The following is a 21,269-nucleotide window of genomic DNA, read 5'->3' as shown; positions in this document are numbered from 1 at the left end:
ATGCGATTCCATTTCAGAATCCCTGAAGTGTGAGAAAACTAGTCTTAGAATTGAGGAAGTATTTAGTTAACGCCGGGCGTTAGAACAGCATCCCCGGGAGACTGTATTGGCACCCTTGATGGCCTACCTCGCGCAGACAGCTTTCCCCAGGCCCGCCCGGGCCCCGGCGGCTCCGACCCCGCCCAGCCGAGTCTGCGGGCGGACTCCCTGGCGCCGCCCGGGCCCGCGCCTCCGCCCCCTCCGATTGCCCGGCGGGCGGAGTTGCGAGAGAAGGGAGGGATGTTTGGGGGGGCGGGGGTCCCGATGACGGCATCGGAGCGCGCCGTGCCGGGTCGCGGAGCCGGGCTGCACGGCCAGGGACTGCGCCCCTCGCCCGAGCAGGTGGGTGCCCGGCGGGGGCGCACGGGGAGGCGTCGGAGCGGTCCCCATCCCGGCTCGGCGGTGGCCGGGCGCCTTCCCGCAGCGGGCCTGGCCTGAAGGAGCCGGCGCCGAGGCTGCAAAGGATCGGGGTGTACGGTTGTTACCACTTCTACAAACTTTCGGGAGGGCCCGATCGCGCCCACGGAGTTGTCAGGACCCCTTGGGGGCGCCTAGCATTTTGCAGCGATCAGGGGGTGGAGAAGCCCAGACCACAGGCGGCTCCAGAGGCTACTGGGGCGGGGGCGGAGGACCGGCTGCCCGGAGAACCTGCAGCTTTGCCAGGCAGTTACCGCTGTGTGCCCAGGAGCGGGCACCCGCAGGGACCGAATGAATGAGCTTGCAGAGAGGCTAGACAGTGGATGCCAACATAAGTGCTGGGCGCAGGGGTAGAACTGCGGAATTGGGGCTTGCATGATCAGCGCTGCCTACTGGGTAGTGCTGGACCTTGTGCTGGGCGCTGGTGATACAATTCAAAGAAACAAAGAGGGTCCTGGCCTTTCAGCTCCCAGTCTAGAAGGTGAACCCGGCCAGTGTATCCGTGTGGTCAGTGGCTGATGGAGGCTGGCCACGGGGCTCTCTGTGGTGGTGGTGGTGGCCCGGGCTAGCGCAGAGCAGAACTGCTTTCTTAACTTTTTGAAGACAGTGGGCCCAGACTAAGTGTGGAAGGATGAAATTGCTGGGCTGAAGAAGGGAGTGGGGTCCAGGAAGTGAGCCAAATGGGCAGCCTCTTTTACTTTTCCATGTGTACGTGGTATGCATATGTATGTTGTATGCATGTTCGTATGTGTGTGGGAACGTGTGACTGGGCACATGCATGTGGAAGCCAGAGGTCAATGTCAGGGGTCTTTCTCAGTTGCTCTCCACTTTCCTTATCGGACAGGGTGTCTCATTGAAACCACAGCTCACAGGTTCAGCTGGTCTAGCTAGTGAGCTTGCCCCCAGGGATCCACCCTTCTCCACCTCCCCAGCATTTAGGATTATAGAAGCGCCCCCACTCCCTAGCATTTATGGGAATGCTGGGAATCCAAACGCAGGCTCTCATGACTGCGTGAACAGGAAGTGTGCTACCAACTGAGCCATCTTCCCAGCCCCAAGGGCCTGTTTTAAATGTTTTTGTTTTTAATTTTTGGTGGTAGTGGTGGAGTGTAAACTGGGGAGAGGAGAGTGTTACAAATGCGTTCGCAAATTTTAAAAAATTATTTATTTGACAGAGAAAGAGAGAGAATGGGCACGCCAAGGCATCCAGCCACTACAAATTAACTCCAGAGGCATGCGCCCCCTTGTGCATCTGGCTAACATGGGTCCTGGGGAATGGAACCTGGGTCCTTTGGCTTTGCAGGCAAACGCCTTAACCACTAAGCCATCTCTCCAGCCCACATTTGCAGTTTTTGAAAGCTGTTCCTGGCTGCTAGTTGGAGGGAGCTGGGCTACTGAAATGGGGAGAAAGACAGGCAAAACTCATTTCACCAGGTTGCCTGTGGCTCTGGCCACAGGATGGCGAACGGTAGGCGATGGTGACGTTTAGGAGATGGAGTTGATCGCACTTGGTGGTGGGAATTTGGTCTGAAGGATCTGTTGGGGGGGGGGGTTGAAACAGATGGGGCAGGTGGTGGGCAATTTCAGTGATGGGCAAGGACAGAGGCTGTGGGAAGCCAGTGGTTGTTAGGGACAGGAGCCCTCCGGTGTAGTGTGGTGCTGCGTCCATGTGTGGTTCTAGGTGAGGCCACAAGGGAAGGGGGCAGCTGGAGTAGGGTGTCTGGCCATCAAGTGGAGCAGTCAGGGGCGGCGGTGTGAGTCATGAGGTGTTCCCGTAAAACTGTGGTAGTTGTGCAGCAGGTGGGCCCCCGTTTGGTCAGGTCTGAACTTTGTCCCTCCAAGGTCAAGAACTGTGGGGCTTGGCTCCTGATCCTGTGTTAGGTGAGTCCAGCCCCAGGAGTACAGTTGCCGATGGCAGGGGCCGTTTCTTTTTCCCCCCCACAGATACCCAAGCAGCCCTTCCTCAACATGGGGCTAGAGGCCCAGAGACTGCCTGGAGCAGAGGAGGCCCCCGTGAGGGTGGCTCTTCGAGTTCGCCCACTGCTGCCCAAGGAGCTGTTGCACGGGCATCAGAGCTGTCTGCAAGTGGAGCCCGAGCATGGCCGAGTCACCTTGGGGCGTGACCGCCACTTTGGCTTCCATGTGGTGCTGGCGGAAGACACGGGACAGGAGGCGGTGTACCAGGCCTGCGTGCAGCCCCTCCTTGAGGCTTTCTTTGAGGGCTTCAATGCCACTGTCTTTGCCTATGGTCAGACAGGCTCCGGGAAGACGTACACTATGGGAGAGGCCAGTGTGGGTGAGTGACCCCGGCTCATGACCCTCTTCCCACGTTGAGGGGCCTCAAGATCTTCCTTAATTTTTACGCCCCTCCCTCCCTGTTGAAGGGGAGGGAGCGCAGGTTTCCCAGAAAGCTCTGACCAGCCATGTCAGCAGGGTGTGCAAGGCAGGAAAGAAGCGATCTTGGGAGTGAGGGGATTTCTCGAGTCAAGACAAGATGGGCCATGCTTCCTGGTTTTGGGATCTCAGCAGAAGGAGGCTGGGGAAGGTTGGCATGTCAGGATGCTACTAAGGCCTAGGAATCTGTGTTCTAGTCAGAGCCATTGAGACTAGCGTCTTTGTCCCAAGAAGACCCTCCCAGACAATTCTAGTGGAAGGAGCTGCTTGCTCCTTTTTAAGTGACATGATCTGTTTTTATCTTAATTACTATTTTAGGGCATTAGGGTTGGTATATCATAACACCATAGACCAGGCAGGTTATAAACAGAAATTTCTTTCTCACCATCTTAGAGGCTGGGAAGTCCAAGATTAAGGTAGCAATAGAACTGAGGGCAATAGATAGCCTCCATCTAATCCTACACGGTGATAAAAGGGGAAGAGCCTCTCTTGGGACTTTTGTGTTCATTTGTTTGTCTTTGAGGCAGGGTCTCGTTGTATTTCAGGATGGTCTGGAACTCACTACATAGTCCAGGCTAACACACTAAGGGGAAGGGTTTCAACACATGAATTTTTGGAGGGTGTTTTATTCATTATTCATCGGAGAGGGGGAGGGTCCAACAGAGAGAATGAGTATGGGCCTGCCAGGGTTTCCTGCCAGTGCAAACAAACTCCAGACACATGCACCACTTTGTGCATCTGGCTTTACGTGGGAACTGGGGAATCAAACCTGGATCCTTAGGCTTTGTAGGCAAGCGCTTTAAACGTCTGAGCCATCTGTCCAGCCCATCAACACATGAATTATGGGGTGATATAAACAGACCATAGCCATTACAAAAGCATACTTGTTTGTTGTAGAAAATTAGGAAAATCCAGAAAAACACATGTACAAAGTAACATTTGATAATTGCCTGTGAGACATCATTTACTCTGAGCATGCAAGTTCTCTTTATGCTCAAAAAAGAAATTATACCCATTCTTTTCTAGCCTGTTTTATTTATTTATTTAGTTAGTTTTTGAGGTAGGGTCCCACTCTGGTCCAGGCTGACCAGGAATTAACTGTAGTCTCAGGGTGGCCTCGAACTCACAGCAATCCTCCCACTTCTGTCTCCCGAGTGCTGGGATTAAAGGCGTGCGCCACCACGTCTGGCTTCTGTTTTATTTTCTTAATAACACGTTGTAATATGTAGCTCACTGGTAGAATTACTAGGATTCTCTGATTGTGTTCTTGGAATAAATTGAGGAGGTCTTTTAAAAAATGTTTTTTTAAATTTATTTATTTGAGAGTGACAGACAGAGAGAAAGAGGCAGAGAGAGAAAGAGAGGGAGAGGGAGAGGGAGAGAATGGGCATGCCAGGGCCTCCAGCCACTGCAGACAAATTCCAGGTGCATGTGCCCCCTTGTGCATCTGGCTAACGTGGATCCTGGGGAAATGAGCCTCGAACTGGGGTCCTTAGGCTTCACATGCAAGCACTTAACCACTAAGCCATCTCTCCAGCCCTAAATTTTTTAAAATTAATTTATTTTTTTATTAACAATTTCCATGATTGTAAACAATATTCCAAGGAAATGCCCTCCCTCTAAATTTTTTTTTGAAATGTTTTATTTATTTATTAGAGAGAGAGAGAGAGGGAGAGAATGGGCATGCCAGGGCCTTTGGCCACTGCAAACTCTAGACACATGCATCCTCTTGTGCATCTGGCTTACCTGGGTCCTAGGGCATAGAACCTGGGTCCTTTGGCTTTGCAGGCAAGCACCTTAACTGTTAAGCCATCTCTCCAGCATGGACTGTGGTAATGAATTCCCTGTCTAGGCAGTAATCAAGCCAGGGGTATCTGACAATCTGTTGGGGATGGGAGAGAATACTTCATGAAAGGGGTTGATTAAAGCATGAGAGGTTCTTTCCTACTCTTGAATTCCCTAATTCTGCCTAACCATCTGGGAGCATTGCCCAGATCAGGCTGCTCCTCCCTGTTTGGCCTCTGCCACTGTCTTTGCCATGCTAGAGCCCCATACTCTAGCTGCCAGTTGGGGGAGGGGGCTGCCACCCCGGGGCCAGGACCAGCTGGAGACATAGTGGCTGGAAATGCTGTGCTGTGTCCCCAGCCTCCCTGCATGAGGACGAGCAGGGCGTCATCCCCAGGGCCATGGCCGAGGCCTTCAAGCTCATCGATGAGAACGACCTGCTGGACTGTCTGGTGCATGTGTCCTATCTGGAAGTATACAAGGAGGAGTTCAGAGACCTGCTGGAAGTGGGCACTGCCAGCCGCGACATTCAGCTTAGGGAAGATGATCGTGGGAATGTTGGTGAGAAATCTTACTACAAACGGGTCTGGGCCCCAGGTTTAACCTGTTCTGAGGAGGGGGGTGCCCTCCTCAAAGGAAACCCAGACCCTGGATAAGCTTTGCTTGTTCCCTGTGTCCAGAAAATGCAGTTTAACTTGTGACTTGTGTTCAGAGTGAGAAGCATTGTGGTTGGGTGTAAGGCAGCGGGCTTCCCCAGCCCAGAGCAGCAGGAGTTGGACCCTTGGGCACCAGGAAGGCACGTTGGGTGAGGACGAGCTGGTGGTGAGCTCTGCCTGCTCTGTTTGCCTTCTGGCTGGTCAGTTCCTGCCTGGAGCAGGGTGGCTCACAGTCTTTTGTACCCACAGTGCTGTGTGGTGTGAAGGAAGTGGACGTGGAGGGCCTGGATGAGGTGCTTAGCCTCCTGGAGATGGGCAACGCGGCCCGGCACACCGGTGCCACGCACCTCAACCGCCTCTCCAGCCGCTCCCACACCGTCTTCACTGTGACCCTGGAGCAGCGGGGCCGGGCGCCCAGCCGCCTGCCCCGACCCTCGGGCAGCCAGCTGCTGGTCTCCAAGTTCCACTTCGTGGACCTGGCGGGCTCCGAGAGAGTCCTCAAGACGGGCAGCACGGGCGAGCGACTCAAGGAGAGCATCCAGATTAACAGCAGCCTGCTGGCGCTGGGCAATGTCATCAGCGCCTTGGGGGATCCCCAGAGACGAGGCAGCCACATCCCTTACCGCGACTCCAAGATCACCCGGTGAGCTAGTGGGCTTCTCTGGCCTCGTGTGTGTGTGTGTGTGTGTGTGTGTGTGTGTGTGTGTGTGTGTATGTGTGTGTGTTTGTGTGTGTCTGGCCTGGGTATGTGTGTGTGTCTGGCCTGGATGTGTATGTCTGGCCTCTGTGTGTGTGTCTGGTCTGTGTGCATGTGTATGTGTCTAGCCTGTGTGTGTGTGTGTGTGTGTGTGTGTGTGTGTGTCTGTCTGTCTGTCTGTCTGTCTGTCCGTCCGTCTGTCTGGGGCCACCACCCACAGCTGCACTCAGGAGCCGAGGTCCTGAAGCTCCTCGCCCTCGCAGGATCCTCAAGGACTCGCTGGGAGGGAACGCCAAGACCGTGATGATCGCCTGCGTCAGCCCCTCTTCCTCCGACTTCGATGAGACCCTCAACACCCTCAACTATGCCAGCCGCGCGCAGAACATCCGCAACCGCGCCACGGTCAACTGGAGGCCCGAGGCCGAGCGCCCGCCGGAGGAGACGGCGGCGGCCGGTGCGCGGGGACCTCCACGGCACCGCTCCGAGACGCGCATCATCCACCGGGGCCGGCGCGCTCCGGGGCCCCAGGCCGGCTCGGCCACCACGGCCGCCGCCGCCGCCGCCCGCCCGGGCTCCGACTGCGCTCGCTGCCGGGCCCGCACCAGCGCCGCCTACAGCCTCCTGCGCGAGCTGCAGGCCGAGCCCGGGCTGCCCGGGGCCGCGGCGCGCAAGGTGCGCGACTGGCTGTGCGCGGTCGAGGGCGAGCGCAGCGCCCTGAGCTCCGCCTCGGGACCTGACAGCGGCATCGAGAGCGCCTCGGCTGAGGACCAGGCGGCGCAGGGCACCGGCGGGAGAAAGGTGGCCCTGGGGTGGGCTCCGGGACGGGGGTCGGGGAAAGAGGGTCCTCCGCCCGCTAGCTATATCATCTCCCTGCCTCTCGTTAGCAGAGCACACTGGGGATCCTGAGTCAGTTCTGATAACCGAGGCCACTTTCTTAAACTTCACGGAGTCTCTGGGGCTCCGTCTGTAAAATAGGGACGATGTAAGGGCGGAAAGCGTATCAAGTGCCTAGCACGCTGGCAAGGCCAAGTTGTCCCTAATAATAGTAATATTAATTTTAAAAAATGATTTCTGGGAGTGGTGGCCACACCTTGTAATCCTTGCACTCCAGAGGTGGAGGCAAGAGGATCATGAGTTCTAGGCCAGCCTGTGCTATATAATGAGAACCTGACTGAAAACTAAAATTAATAATAAATAAAAAAGGAGAACGTTACTAATAACGGCAGGAGATGGCCCAGTGGCTTGCAGAGAGGACCCAAGGCCAGGTGAGGTTGGGAGTGTTCTTGCATTGCAAGGCAGACTTTGGCACCGAATGGGAGCAAGGTTTAGGCAAGCAGTTGGCAGGGCAGAGAAACGGTTGAAGTGTTCTGGGGCCTGGCTAGACCCTGCCCCTAAAGCCTTTCTCCGTGTCCCGTAGGAAGATGAGGGGGCACAGCAGCTGCTGAACCTGCAAAGCCAGGTGGCCCGTCTGGAGGAAGAGAACCGAGACTTCTTGGCAGCACTGGAAGATGCAATGGAGCAGTACAAACTGCAGGTAGGGGCCACCCCGTTGGCATGGCAGGAAGACTTCCTGGAGGAGGGAGGGGGGAAGTCTGAGCTGTTTCCCAGGATGGGAGGGCGTTAGCTAGAGTGGGAATGGAGAGCAGATGTATGGTGCATAGCCTGAACAGAAGTGTGGGGATGAGGAACAGAACAATGAGAGGGTGTGTACCAAGTCAGGCTACTTTGCATGGGTGACTTTGAAAGGTGGGCATAAACGAAGTTGCTGACCAGGTCAGCATTGTGCTTGGCGCCCTCTGGTGGCCGAGGTTGGGAGTGGCGCCCTGGCGTGGTGAGGATGTAATGAGGGTTGAGTCTGAACCCAGGGCAGTGTGCTTCTGGAAGACAGGGAGGGACAGAGTGGGGGAGAAGGTTTCAGGGGTACTTGAATTTCCTGTTTTATCACAGAAGGTTGGGTATTCTTAGATCTGTTCTCCAGTTTTCTGCACTTAGGCTGTCAGCAAGTGTCCTTGCCCCTGCCATCCAAGTCTCCATTGGCACCTGGATGTTGTCTTGCAGAGTGACCGACTTCGGGAGCAGCAGGAGGAGATGGTGGAACTGCGGCTGCGGCTAGAGCTGGCCCGGCCCGGTTGGGGGGCTCCTGGGCTCTTGCAGGGCCTGCCTCCCGGGTCCTTTGTGCCTCGGCCTCACACAGCCCCCCTGGGGGGTGCCCACACTCATGTGCTGGCCATGGTGCCTTCAGCCTGCCTTGCGGGAGATGAAACTGGCTCTGAGCCGTGGAACCAGGTTAGGAGGTGGTGAGCCTGGGTGTCTGCTGGCTGGCCAGGAGTGGGGTAGGGGTGAGGGCAAGACCAGGGCACTTGACTCTCATCTATGTTTCCATGGCATCAGCTGTGAGATACAAGATACCTGTTCAAGGGCTGGAGAGATGGCTTAGCGGTTAAGTGCTTGCCTGTGAAGCCTAAGGACCCCGGTTCGAGGCTTGGTTTCCCAGGTCCCACGTTAGCCAGATGCACAAGGTGGTGCACGCATCTGGAGTTTGTTTGCAGTGGCTGGAGGCCCTGGCGCGCCCATTCTCTCTCTATGTGCCTCTCTCTCTCTCTCTTTCTGTCACTCTCAAATAAATAAAAATAAAAAACAAACAAAAAAAATTTAAAAAAAAAAAGATACCTGTTCAAGCTGTCCCTAGAAGAAGGGCCAAGATGACCGTGGGGCCTTTCAGAAGGGTCTAGGGCCAGTGGGCATTTCTGAGGGCTACTAGGGAGTGCTTGGAGTAAGGAGATTAGAGATGACCAAAATAGGAAGTTTGCACACCCCTGGAGACAGCGCACACTCCGTCTGTTTTTGGGTGCCTTTGCGAGCTCACTGTTACACGAGGCCAGATCCATCTTCCCTGAGGCTTCCTCTGCCTCTGGTTCTGCCACGTGGGGGCTTTTGGACAAAGTGAACTCTCACCCTCCCTCAGAGCTCTGGATCAACTCAGCTCTTCAGATCCCAGAGGACTTGGGATGGGCTGGGCAGAAATGTGTGGTGCAGCCATCACTTTGCAGAGGTGTTTAGTGAAAGGACTTGGGTGCACCTGAGTTGCCTCCTAGAAAGGACAGGCCATCGCCTAAGAAGAAGCTTACTCAGGTTCCAGCTTGACAGTGAAAATACCCCCAAGGTGTCCCTTGCTAGATCTTGAAGCTGAGGCTGTTCTGAAGGAGAGAGAGGTGAGGGGGCCGTGCGGGGCAGGCCCACTTCAAGAACAGACTCTGGTTGGAAACAGCTCTTGGGGGACACCCTGCAGGCATTCCTCTTCTGAACCTCTGATGCTCCCACAGCAGGTAACGAATGGTAGGGAGGCTGGAGCTGAGGTGCCTGCTGAGGTGGACAGGCTGGGAGGTGACTTTTCAGCTTCATCAGAGGAGGATGAAGAGGAAGAGGAGCCACCCAGGAGGGCCTTGCATCTACGCAGGTGAGTGGAACCCAGTGCTTTGCCAGCCCTCCTGGGACTGTGGGCTGTGATCTGAAAGGTTACAGCAGAGTAACTGAAATGGGGTAACCAGGCTTCCTGGTACTCCATTCCAAAGTGGCTATTGGTGCCCCAGATGCCTGGAACCTTCTGAACTTTGCTGGTAGCCTCTGGATTCTGTCCTTCTATCCTGGGCTCGCACTGGTCCAGGGAACTGGAAAGCTTAGAAACTTCTCTTCCTCCAATCCTGAGAGTTTTCTGGGCTGGGAGTGGTCTGCAGTCCTGCTTCTGCCTTTCAGAAATGGAATCAGCAATTGGAGCCAGCAGCGGGGTATGCACTCAGGGAGCCCACCTGACACAAAGGCCCCAGAGCCTGGCCTGGAAGAGCCAGCTGCTGCCATCCCAGGACCCCCAAGTAAGTTGGGTGGGGTGCGAAGAGGACCTTCTTTCCTTCCTTCACCCCTCAGCCTGGGTGCCCTTCCGCTCCACTCCTGTCTCCCCCACTTTCAGTCGGGGTGGTGCCTTGACTATGTGCCCATTACAGAGATTGGTGGCAATAAGGCTGGGGTTCAGAACCGCAAGGCCCGGGCTGCCATGGCCTCTGAGTGGAGACTGGCCCAGGCCCAGCAGAAAATTCGAGAACTGGCCATCAACATCCGCATGAAGGAGGAACTCATTGGGGAGCTGGTCCGCACAGGTGAGTGGTGGCATTTGCATGGGCTCCTCCCTGGGGCAATTGCCTGCCTGTTACTTCTATCCTGCTTAGGGAGGGGTCAGCAGGGGCCACAAAGCTGATGTCTGGAACCCAGGTCAGCCTCCTCTAGCAGTGTGACCTTTAGCAAGTAGCAGACCCTTTGTGCCTAAAATGGAGATATTTCTTGTGCCAGTTTCGTAGGATGGTTGTGAGGAAGAAATGAGTTAATTCAGATGAAGTTTAGTACAGCTCTTAGTGAGCAGCACTTTTTTTTTTGAGACTGACATACTTTTTATTTATTTAATTATTTGGTTTTCCAAGGCAGGGTCTCACTGCAGCCCATGCTGACCTGGAATTCACTATGTAGTCTCAGGGTGGCCTTGAACTCACAGTAGTTCTGGGATTAAAGGCATGTGCCACCACACTCAGTTCTTTTTTTTTCTTTTCTTTCTTTCCTTCTTTTTTTTTTTTTGAGCAGCACTCATTTACCCGTTATATTTGAGGCAAGGTGCTGGGCATACTCAGTGAGTGTGGTTAAGGACTCAGTGTCTCCAGATTGTGTCACATCTGCTACTTATAATATGAGTGAAGGAGCTACCTCTGAACTCCCTTAGTCATTGGAAACTTACTGAAGATTCACTTTGCAAATTTTCTTTTTGGTTTTTCGAGGTAGATCTCACAGTAGCTCAGGCTGACCTGGAATTCACTATGTTGTCTCAGGCTGTCCTCAAACTCATAGCGATCCTCTTCCTACCTCTGCCTTCTAAGTGCTGGGATGAAAGGCGTGTGCCACCATGCCCGGCTTCATTTTGCAAATTTTCAAAGGGACAGTCAGAAAGAAAGACTAGTACTGTGGACTCCAGAGACCCTCTGTCCAAACTTAGCGGTCAGGGAGAGCCTCTCCTCTCTGGATTTTCTTTGCTCATATATTTTAACGCAAATCCCAGACACCATGACCTTTCATCTTTCTACTTCTAGTTACCAGTCTTAAAACTTGGATCTTTCCCTCCCTGACCGTAATGCTATTAGCACAGCTAACAAACCTCATGTCCTTGCTGTTTTCTTGTCTTCTGTTTGTTTGTTTGTTTGCTCACTTGTTTGAGCCAGGGATATATATATGTAGCTCAGAATAACTTTGCGTTTGCTATATAGCCCAGGATGGCCTTGAACTCCTGATCCTCCTGCCTCTACTTCCCAGGTTCTGTGATTATAGACATACCATGACACCTGGCTTGTCATATATATTATTATTTTTTCTTTCTTTCTTTCTTTCTTTTTTTTTGATTTTTGAGGTAGGGTCTCACTCTAGCTTAGGCCGATCTGGAATTCACTGTGTAGTCTCAGGGTGGCCTTGAACTCATGGTGATCTTCCTACCTCTGTCTCCCCAGTACTGTGATTAGAGGCGTATGCCACCACGCCCAGCATCATATATATTTATTTTTGCAGTGCTGGAGGTAGAACCCCAGGCCCTCTGCATTCTAGAAAGTTCGTATCTTCTTATTTCTCAGGGCCTGGGCACTTCTCTTGGTGATTCAACAGTGTCTTTAGAGCCGGTTGGCTTGAGTTACCTCCAAACTTGGTCCGTGTATATGCTTAGTTGGTTTAGTAGGTTTCCAAAAATCTCCCTTCTCTCAGCTTTTCAGTAATCCTGCTAGAGTTTATTTAGTGTCTTACAATAGCATTTAACATGATAGGTCTAAAGGCTTTTCTATACATAGGCTCAAGTTATATATTGATTTACATATATTCATGCATTAGGATGAAGCTAAAACTAGCTAATTGGGGTTACTACTGTGGGTGAGGTTTGTTTAAAAGTGAGTGTAGGGGCTGGAGAGATGACTTAGTGGTTAAGGCGTTTGCCTGCAAAGCCAAAGGATCCAGGTTCAATTCCCCAGGAACCACATAAGCCAGATGCACAAGGGGTACATGCGTCTGAAGTTCGTTTGCAGTGGCTAGAGACCCTGGCATGCCCATTCTCTCTCTGTCTGCCTCTCTTCTATCTCTCTCACTGCTTGAAAATAAATAAATAAATAAATTTTTAAAAAATGTGAATGGAGGGGCTGGAGAGATGGCTTAGTGGTTAAGATGCTTGCCTATGAAGCCTAATGACAGAGGTTCAATTCCCCAGTACCCACGTAAGCCAGATGCACTAGCTGGTACCTTGGGTTTATTTGCAGTGGCTAGAGGCCCTGGTGCACCCATTCTCTCTATATATATTTGCCTTTTTCTCTCTCAAATAAAAATTAAAAAGAAAAACAAACCTTGTTTTTGTTTGTTTTCTGAGGTAGGGTCTCATTCTAGCCCAGGCTGACCTGGAATTCACTATGTAGTCTCAGGATGGCCTTGAACTCCTGGTGATCCTTCTGCCTCTGCCTCTGAGTGCTGGTATTAAATATCTCTCTTAAAAAAAAAAATAAATAAATGGAAGGGTGTAAAGATGGCTTAGTGGTTAAGGTGCTTGCCTGCAAAGCCAAAGGACCCAGGTTCAATTCCCTAGAACCCATGTAAGCCAGATGCACAATGTGGTGCATGTGTGTGGAGTTCCTTTGCAGTGGCTGGAGGCCCTGACACATCTACTCTCTCTGTCTCTGCCTCTTTTTCTGTCTTTCTCAAATAAATACAAATAAATGTAAACAATAGTGCATGAATTAAGGAAAGAAGGTGGGGGGAAGTCCTGGTGAACCCCATGCAGCTGTTCCAGGATGATAGGACCTGGAAAACCAAACTTCCAAGGAGAGGAACAGGTGGCTTTCATCCGGGAGAGGTCTACCTGTGCAGTGTGGCCCCACTTTCTTCCAGGGAAGGCAGCCCAGGCCTTGAACCGCCAGCACAGTCAGCGCATCCGGGAGCTGGAGCAGGAGGCCGAGCGTGTGAGGGCGGAACTGAGCGAAGGACAGCAGCAGCTGCGGGAGCTGGAGGGCAGGGAGCCCCAGGACCCCAGCGAGCGGTCCAGGCTCCAGGAGTTCCGCAAGAGGGTGGCTGTGGCCCAGAGTCAGGTGCAGGTGAGTGATGGGACCGTCTGGCCACCCCTGCCCGGGTTGGGATCCCTAGGACCAGGACACATGGGTTGTGGATCCTGTGTGTGTTCAGGTCTTTCCTTCCAGCCACTGGCTGGCAGGGCACATTCCTCGTGGCCTCCAGGGAGAGGTTGGTATTGTCGAGGAGCCGGGTTCAGCTCAGCTCTCCACCCAGAAGAGGCTGAGAGGCAGGCCTGACTGCAGACCACACAGGACATCAGTTGAGGGTGAAGGTGGGCATTTAATGAAATTTGCAACATGCAGCCCACCCTCCCAGTTCACCTTTCTTTTTTCTTTTTGGTTTTTTGAGGTAGGGTCTCAGTCTGGTCCAGGCTGACCTGGAATTCACTATGTAGTCTCAGGGTGGCCTCGAACTCATGGTGATCCTCCTACCTCTGCCTCCCCAGTGCTGGGATTAAAGGCATGTGCCACCACGCCCAGCTCCAGTTCACCTTCCTCTTACCTTCCGTCTCACTACTTGTCTAACCCATCATCAGTTCATCAGTTTAAGCTTTTTTTTGGCGGGGGGTGAGGAGGGTGGTTCTGGGGCTAGAACTCAGGGCCTTGGACATGGTAGGCAAATGCTTACCACTGAGTGCCATTTCCAAACCCTCGGTTAGCTTCTATCAGGTGGTTGTTTACCTATATGCATGCCCACCGTTCCATTCCCTTTTATCACTTCATGTGTTGTCAGTGTACATGACTTTGCCAGTGGTGCTATAACAGAGTTCTGCAGGTGGCAAGGAGCCGACCCAGCAGAACTTCAGTTCTCTGGCTTCTGAAGGTTAGAAGTCCCGGCTCAAAACTTCCACAGTCTGGCTTCTCCCAAGGCCTCTCTCCTTGGCTTATGAAGAGCTGTCTTCTTCCTGTGTAACGTTTGTCTGCCGTCCCTCTGCACCTGCGATCCTGGTTCTCCTCCCTTTCTTATGTGGATGCTGGTTAGACTGGGTTAGGGCCCACCCTGATGACCTCTTTTAACCCTAGTGACCTCATTTAAAAGGCCCCATCTCCAAATACAACCACATTCTGAGTATGAGGGAGGGGGTCACGATTCCACCTGTAATACTGTCTATCCTAGTTTTTGTTTTGAGGCAGGGTTTCACTCTAGCTCAGGCTGACCTGGAATTCACTATTTAGTCTCAGGCTGGCCTTGAACTTGCGGCCGATCCCCTACCTCAGCCTCTGAAGTGGTGGGATTAAAGGCGTGTGCCACCATGCCCAGTTCTATCCTAGTTTTTACCCTCATATGGTTCCGCCTATTTCACCATCTATCCACCCACCCACCCCTCATTCTTTTCTTCCTTTCTCAGCTAGGGTCAAGAGATAATCCAGTGGAGTGGTTGAGAATATGAGCTTTGGAACATGACTGTCTGGGTTTGAAACCCAGCTCTGCTACTTACCAGCTGTGGGTTCTTGGCCAAGTTCCCCTAGCATCTCTGTGCCTTAGTTTCCTAATCTGTAAAGTAAGGGTAACAGTAGTCATACTTTTTCGTAGGCTTGTTAGATTATTTAACATTCAAAGAGGGCTGAAGAGATGGCTTAGCAGTTAAGGCACTAGCCTGCAAAGCCTAAGGATCCAGGTTCGATGCCCCAGTACCCACATAAGACAGATGCACAAGGTGGCACATGCATCCGGAGTTCCTTTGCAGTGGCTGGAGGCCCTGACGCACCCATTCTACCTGCCTCTTTTCTTTCTCTCTCTCTCCAATAAATGAATAAATAAATAAGAGGCATTTGAAAAATATTCACAGAGCACGTGGCATAGCAGCAGATGCATGGTCACTGTCATCGTAGCAGCTACTGTTGCTGCTCTTAGTGTGAACACCAGGCTCCCTGTAGCCCTGTACATGGCCCAGCTGATAGTGTGTGGGCTGCAGGTGCTGAAGGAGAAGAAGCAAGCGACGGAAAGACTAGCGTCACTGTCAGCGCAGAGCGAGAAGCGGCTGCAGGAGCTGGAGAGGAACGTGCAGCTCATGCGGCAGCAGCAGGGGCAGCTGCAGAAACGCCTCCGCGAAGAGACTGAGCAGAAGCGGCGCCTCGAGACCGAGATGAACAAGCGACAACACCGCGTCAAGGTCAGGATTTGGGCTGGCGGGGCTCCTGTCTGGGCCAGGGGACCAAGCAGGATCTGTCCTGGTCCTGTCACTCATGACCCGGTCATCTTAGAAAGCGGGTCGGCCCAGTGGTTTTCCCTCTGAAAATCAGGAGCGTGTGGGAGAGTCAAGGCCACGGGGGCTGTGAGGTCGTCTTAGGACATGGCACCCTTCATGGCACTGCCCACCCAGCCGGTTCCAACCCTCCTCACTGGGTCTTCTACCACCTCCCTCCCACACTTTTCCTCCTCATCACCCCACTTCCTCCTCTCTTTTCCAACAACACTTCCTCCCCTTCCATACCATATTTCCTCTCTGTTCCCACCACATCCCCATTCCTGCCACACTTCCTCCCCTTCCTTCCCCGGCACACACCTCCTCCCTGGCCCCTCCGCAGGAGCTGGAACTGAGGCACGAGCAGCAGCAGAAGATCCTGAAGATCAAGACAGAAGAGATCGCGGCCTTCCAAAGAAAGAGGCGCAGCGGCAGCAACGGCTCTGTGATCAGCTTGGAGCAGCAGCAGGTGGAGCTGGGCCCAGCCCTGTCCCCATGAGCTTCGCAGCTGGGTGACCCTGCTCGTCATCAGGGTTCCCATCTGCTGCTGGGTCCACCGTTCTCCCCACTGGACCTTGGGTGGTGTTCCTTCCCCACATACAGTCAGAGGTTGAGGCTGAGCTCCCTCCTCGCCTCTCCACTCTCCTTAGAAGATTGAGGAGCAGAAGAAGTGGTTGGACCAGGAAATGGAGAAGGTGCTGCGGCAGCGGCGGGCGCTGGAGGAGCTGGGGGACGAGCTGCACAAACGGGAGGTTATCCTGGCGAAGAAGGAGGCGCTGATGCAGGAGAAGACGGGGCTGGAGAGCAAGCGCCTGCGGTCCAGTCAGGTGAGACCCTGCCCAGCAAGGTCGACTAGGTAAGGGTCTTTAGAGGGGCTTTTGTTTTTTGTTTTTCGAGGTAGGGTCTCACTCTAGCCCAGGCTGACCTGGAATTCACTATGGAGTCTCAGGGTGGCCTCGAACTCACGGTGATCCTCCTACCTCTGCCTCCCGAGTGCTGGCATTAAAGGTGTGCGCCACCACGCCTGGCCAGAGGGGTATTCGTGCCAAGTAAGTTCCAGCAGGGGAGGCTCTGTCCTCTGGACCATATTCTGTGGCTCCCCAATGACTCCAGGGCTCTTAAGCTGTTCGTGGCACAGGAACTAAAGTGTGAGACACCAGTACCCATCCCTAAGGCCACCTTTTATACCATCTACTGAGGCATATGTAGGCCAAACAAACGGAGGGTTTGAGAGATGGCTCAGCATTTAAGGTACTTGCCCACGAATCCTAAAGACCCTAGTTCAGTTCCCCATTACCCACATAAAGCCAGATGCACAAAGGGACACATGCATTTGGAGTTTATTGGCAGTGGCTGGAGGCCCTGGTGCAACCATTCTCTCTCTCTCTCTCTGCTTGCAAATAAATAAATAAAAATACTTTTAGAAAACCAAAAAGCCGAGGAGGAGCAGGTGAAGGAAGTGGCATGGCCAACTTAAAAGCACTTCCACCAGCTCTGGAGGCAGTTGAGCCTGTCGGCACCTGTCATCATTCCTTTCTCTTAAACAGGAAGCTTAGCTGCCAAGGCAGTTTGCTCTCCTGTCAGATGAGACCAGAACTTGGCCAGGAGAATTAGTGGGAATATGTTACACCCTCGCCTACAGCCTGTTCCAGGCCGGGTGCATGTGTCAGATTGGCTGAATCGCTGCAGACATTCAGAGGCCAGGACTCCTGTCCTTGCCATCACAGAACACACAGAGGACGGAGAGGCACAATGGTCACTGGGTGATCCTTAACTCCCCTTACTTCCTCCCACACCAGGCTCCTGGAAGGGCCTGCTGAATCTGGAATTTCCCATAGTCCCATCACACTGTCCAGTCAGATCCTCACAACAGCCTCCCTATGTCAGCTCTGTCCTTGTCCCTTCTTACCATGGGTCTCCACCCTCCTTTGTATGGCTCCTTATCTGGGCCATCTTCCTCATAGATGCTCTGGTCCTTTGGCCCCTCTGAGTACACATCTGGATTGTAGGGTTGGGGAGAGCAGGACCCCTGTCCTTAGCATGCAGTGACTAGGCTAGGTCCTTGCCTCTCTTTCCCTAATCACTGGGGATGCTGCCCCAGGCCCTAAATGAAGACATAGTGCGCGTGTCCAGCCGCTTGGAACACCTGGAGAAGGAGCTGTCCGAGAAGAGCGGCCAGCTGCGGCAGGGCAGTGCCCAGAACCAGCAGCAGATCCGCGGGGAGATTGACACCCTGCGCCAGGAGAAGGACTCTCTGCTGAAACAGCGTCTGGAGATTGACAGCAAGCTGAGGCAGGGCAGCCTGCTGTCACCCGAGGTATGTCTGAGGATGTCCACTTCTGCACCAGCCCTCTGCTCCCTTGTCCACCTGTCCATCTGCGTTCCTCAGCCCACCCCGGTTCTCAGTGTTGGCCTTGCTGCTTGAGAACATAGGTGACCTGTGTGTGTTAGGATCTAAAAGGTTGGATGGGACGGGCCCAGCCCTTATCTTCAACTCTCGATAAACATGGCCTGGGCCTCGTTAAACTTCTCAGCTCTATCCCAGCAGAACCGAGACCGGTTCTGGGCTGCGTTAGGACAAGTGCTCACGTATCTCACTGTATGGGGTCAAGTGTTGGGAATGTGCTTAAATGCCTGGTGGGCCACATATGCCCACTTCTCTTGAGTAGAGAAACCCTGCACTGCTAAACTTACTGCAGCCTCTGGGGCCTTAGGCAGTCCCAGCCCTGCCTTCTGGTCTCCTGGGGTCTTGTACTCCCCAAGTACAGTGCACTTAAGAAGGTTGGCACTTGAGAACACAGCTTCATAGCAGTGCCACCTTCATGCTGGGTTGGACTGTGACTAAAGTATCCCCAAGCAGGGACACTTTTCTCTTGATGTGTTCAGCCCATTTTCGGCTGAGGGGACATCGTCTGTGTTGGCCTTTGTCTATGTGCCTAGATCTTTATTGTCTAGGAAACCTGATCCCACTCCTCCATGCTTGCCTCTGTTCCCACAGGAGGAAAGGACACTGTTCCAGCTGGATGAAGCCATTGAGGCCCTGGACGCCGCCATCGAATACAAGAACGAGGCCATCACGTGCCGCCAGCGGGTGCTGCGGGCTTCAGCCTCCTTGCTGTCCCAGTGCGAGATGAACCTCATGGCTAAGCTCAGCTACCTCTCATCCTCAGAGACCAGAGCCCTGCTCTGCAAGTATTTTGATAAGGTAAGGTACCAGCCTCAAATACCTGCCTCCTGTAGCTTGTGTGGGAGAGAGGTCTGCTGGCAACGCTAACCCAGAGAAGGGGGACAGGGTCAGGGCTACCTCCAGTCTCCAGTTCTGCACGGCTCACCTAGTGAAGCCAAGCCATTCTCCTCCCTCTTCCAGTCAATTAACCATCAGGGTGGGCCTGGTGCACATTAGTGGGTCTCAAGAGGGGATAATTTTGCTCCTAGGGACATATTGAGATGCTTTGGGTTGTCATCCTGGTAGGGGTAGAGGCCAGGAATGCTGCTAAATGTCTTATGACGCAGACAGGCCCCCCGGCCAAATGCATGGTGTTGAGACTGAGAAATCCTGGCTTGGGTGCCGTTCTGTAGCTCGAGGCTCTGCCCTGAAGCTCAGTAGCATGAGGCTGGGACAGGGTTTGTGGCAGGGGTGACATTAAGTTCCATCTGGAGAGCCAGTCCCGATTGCTATCTAGAACACTGCTAAGGTGTGAGGCAGGAAAAACCCCAGTGACACCTGATGACGCTTGCCATGGCACTGGGTTTAGCAACCAGCTACGGATTCCCTGGGGAAAGGCTCTCATGCCAAGGCTGAGGCTGGCTTATCTCTGGACAGGTGGTGACGCTGCGAGAGGAGCAACACCAGCAGCAGATCGCCTTCTCGGAGCTGGAGATGCAGCTGGAGGAGCAGCAGCGGCTGGTGTACTGGCTGGAGGTGGCTCTGGAGCGGCAGCGGCTGGAGATGGACCGCCAGCTGACCCTGCAGCAGAAGGAACACGAGCAGAACGTGCAGCTGCTCCTCCAGCAGGGTCGAGGTGAGCTGCTGGGCTGGGGGGCTGCGGCGCCTGACGCCCCAGGCTGAGGTGCTGCCTACCCGCAGACCCTCACCTCTTCCTCTGCTTTTCCACACCAGATACCCTTGGTGAGGGGTTAGCAGACAGCAAGAGACAGTATGAAGTCCGGATTCAAGCTCTGGAGAAGGAACTGGGCCGTTACATGTGGATAAACCAGGAGCTGAAACAGAAGCTTGGTTTGGGAAATGCTGCGGGCCAGAGCCGGGGTAACTGCAGCACCCACCTTAGGCCTGCCCTGCTGGGCAGTTATAGACATGGTCCCATTGGGGGAAACACCCTAGCTTGGGCTTTTTTTTTTTTTTTGTCATTGTTTTAATCATTTATTTGAGATAGAGAACAAGGGGGAGGCAGATAGGGTACAGAGAATGGGCACTCCAGGGCCTTCAGCCACTGCTCATGCACCACCTTGTGCATCTGGCTTACGAGGGTACTGGGGAATTGAACCTGGGTTCTTAGGCTTTGCAGGCAAGTGCTGTAGCTGCTAAGCCATCTCTCCCGACCCTCCCTTTTTTTGTGTTATGGAAATGGAACCCAGGGCTTTGCAAGTGTTAAGTAAGCACTTTACCATTGAGTCATACCTCCCAGTCCAAACACACACACACACACATATATATATATATATATATTTTTTTTTGGTTTTCCGAAGTGGGGTCTCATTCTGGTCCAGGCTGATCTGGAATTAACTATGTAGTCTCAGGGTGGCCTCAAACTCATGGTGATCCTCCCACCTCTGCCTCCCAAGTGCTGGGATTAAAGGCGTGCGCCACCACGCCCAGCCTCTCAAACATATATTTTATGTTGTTTTGAGATAGTCTCCTGTAGCCCAGGCTGGGAGGATGACCTTGAGCTGTTGATCCTTTGGCTTCTCTCTCTCTAGTGATGCAGTTATAGGAATGAATCATCATGCTATGCTGTCTTGCTTGCACTTCTACTTAAAGGCTTATTTCTCCATTGCTTATGGTCCTGGTCAATTGGGAAGCTAGGTTTTAGGAGTGTCCCCCTCTAAATCTGACATGAACACACTATTCTCCATGGCAGGTGGTGAGAGAAGGGGCCTCTGTGTGGATAACAGACAAGGCCCTGGAAATGAAGATGGGCTTCACCCAGCAGCTCCTGAGCCTCTTTGGCAGTCTTCCCTGCTGGAGGGGGTCCCCCGTGCCCGGGATGAGACACGGGACTTGGTCCATGCTCCACTGCCCCTGACGTGGAAACGGTCCAGCTTGTGCAGTGAGGAGCAGTGCTCTTCTGAGGAGCTGAAGACCCGGGAGACAGCTGAACCCCTGGTAGGGCGGGTGCTACCTGTGGGTGACTTGGGTCTACCATGGAACTTTGGGCCCTTGCCAAAGGCTCGGTGGGAGCCCAGAAGAGCCAGCCCAGGGATGATTGATGTCCGGAAAAACCCCCTGTAGGCTCTTGGCACAGACCCTGCAGAAGGCAGCGACTTCTGTGAAGGACAGCCTGTGCCTCACTACCCAAGTCCAGAGCCTTATCTCTGTTTCAGCTGGAGCCAACAACTTTGGGCCATAGCCAAAAAGAATTGGACGTTTTCCTCAGTAGTACTGAGGACAGAACCCAGGGCCTTGCACAAGGTTACGTACATTCTCTGCCACTGAGCGATACCCCTAGTATTCTTTTAAAAAATGCAAATTTACTCTAAGTTGTAGCGCTCGATCGCCAGTTTTTATATTGTGGGACAGTATTTACGCCTGTGTTCCCACAGTTCTGGGTTTTAGTCAAGGCTTGTCACTAAGTGGTTAGTGGCAACAGGGTCATAGCTTCAGTGGTCTTACGTAGATAGGGGAACTGGAAAAATTACTGACACATTTTTAGAACTTTTAAAAGTACCATGTTTCATAATAAAAAGGAATATTGTCATTATGGTTTACATCTCCAGTGTGCCCCAAGGA

The 21,269-nt window shown here is 53.3% G+C and overlaps 1 protein-coding gene across 1 annotated transcript; it reads left to right on the top strand.

The window, feature by feature from the left end:
* The first annotated feature begins 320 nt into the window (after window positions 1-320).
* Window positions 321-21,237, top strand: Kif7 (kinesin family member 7). The gene is made up of 19 exons (XM_045145834.1): window positions 321-381; window positions 2,401-2,752; window positions 4,996-5,196; window positions 5,541-5,934; window positions 6,252-6,786; window positions 7,406-7,522; window positions 8,047-8,274; window positions 9,312-9,445; window positions 9,742-9,857; window positions 9,987-10,139; window positions 12,937-13,139; window positions 15,032-15,229; window positions 15,645-15,770; window positions 15,952-16,128; window positions 17,403-17,618; window positions 18,300-18,506; window positions 19,125-19,323; window positions 19,422-19,568; window positions 20,401-21,237. Exons 2-19 carry the CDS (start codon window positions 2,425-2,427, stop codon window positions 20,769-20,771), a joined length of 4,050 nt encoding a protein of 1,349 aa, XP_045001769.1. The 5' UTR covers window positions 321-381; window positions 2,401-2,424; the 3' UTR covers window positions 20,772-21,237.
* Window positions 21,238-21,269: the final 32 nt, after the last annotated feature.

The sequence above is a fragment of the Jaculus jaculus genome, chromosome 3 (genome assembly GCF_020740685.1).
Source record: "Jaculus jaculus isolate mJacJac1 chromosome 3, mJacJac1.mat.Y.cur, whole genome shotgun sequence".
Taxonomy (NCBI): Eukaryota; Metazoa; Chordata; class Mammalia; order Rodentia; family Dipodidae; genus Jaculus; species Jaculus jaculus.
Note: the sequence above shows the minus strand (reverse complement) of the source record. Positions and strands in the feature narration are given on the sequence as shown.

Bases quoted from the DNA above. Each gene is read 5' to 3' on its own strand.
- Kif7 (XM_045145834.1), top strand. From the start codon at position 2,425: ATGGGGCTAGAGGCCCAGAGACTGCCTGGAGCAGAGGAGGCCCCCGTG. The intron at 6,787-7,405 runs GTGGCCCTGGGG...CGTGTCCCGTAG, and splicing joins AGGGCACCGGCGGGAGAAAG to GAAGATGAGGGGGCACAGCA. The intron at 18,507-19,124 runs GTAAGGTACCAG...ATCTCTGGACAG, and splicing joins TCTGCAAGTATTTTGATAAG to GTGGTGACGCTGCGAGAGGA.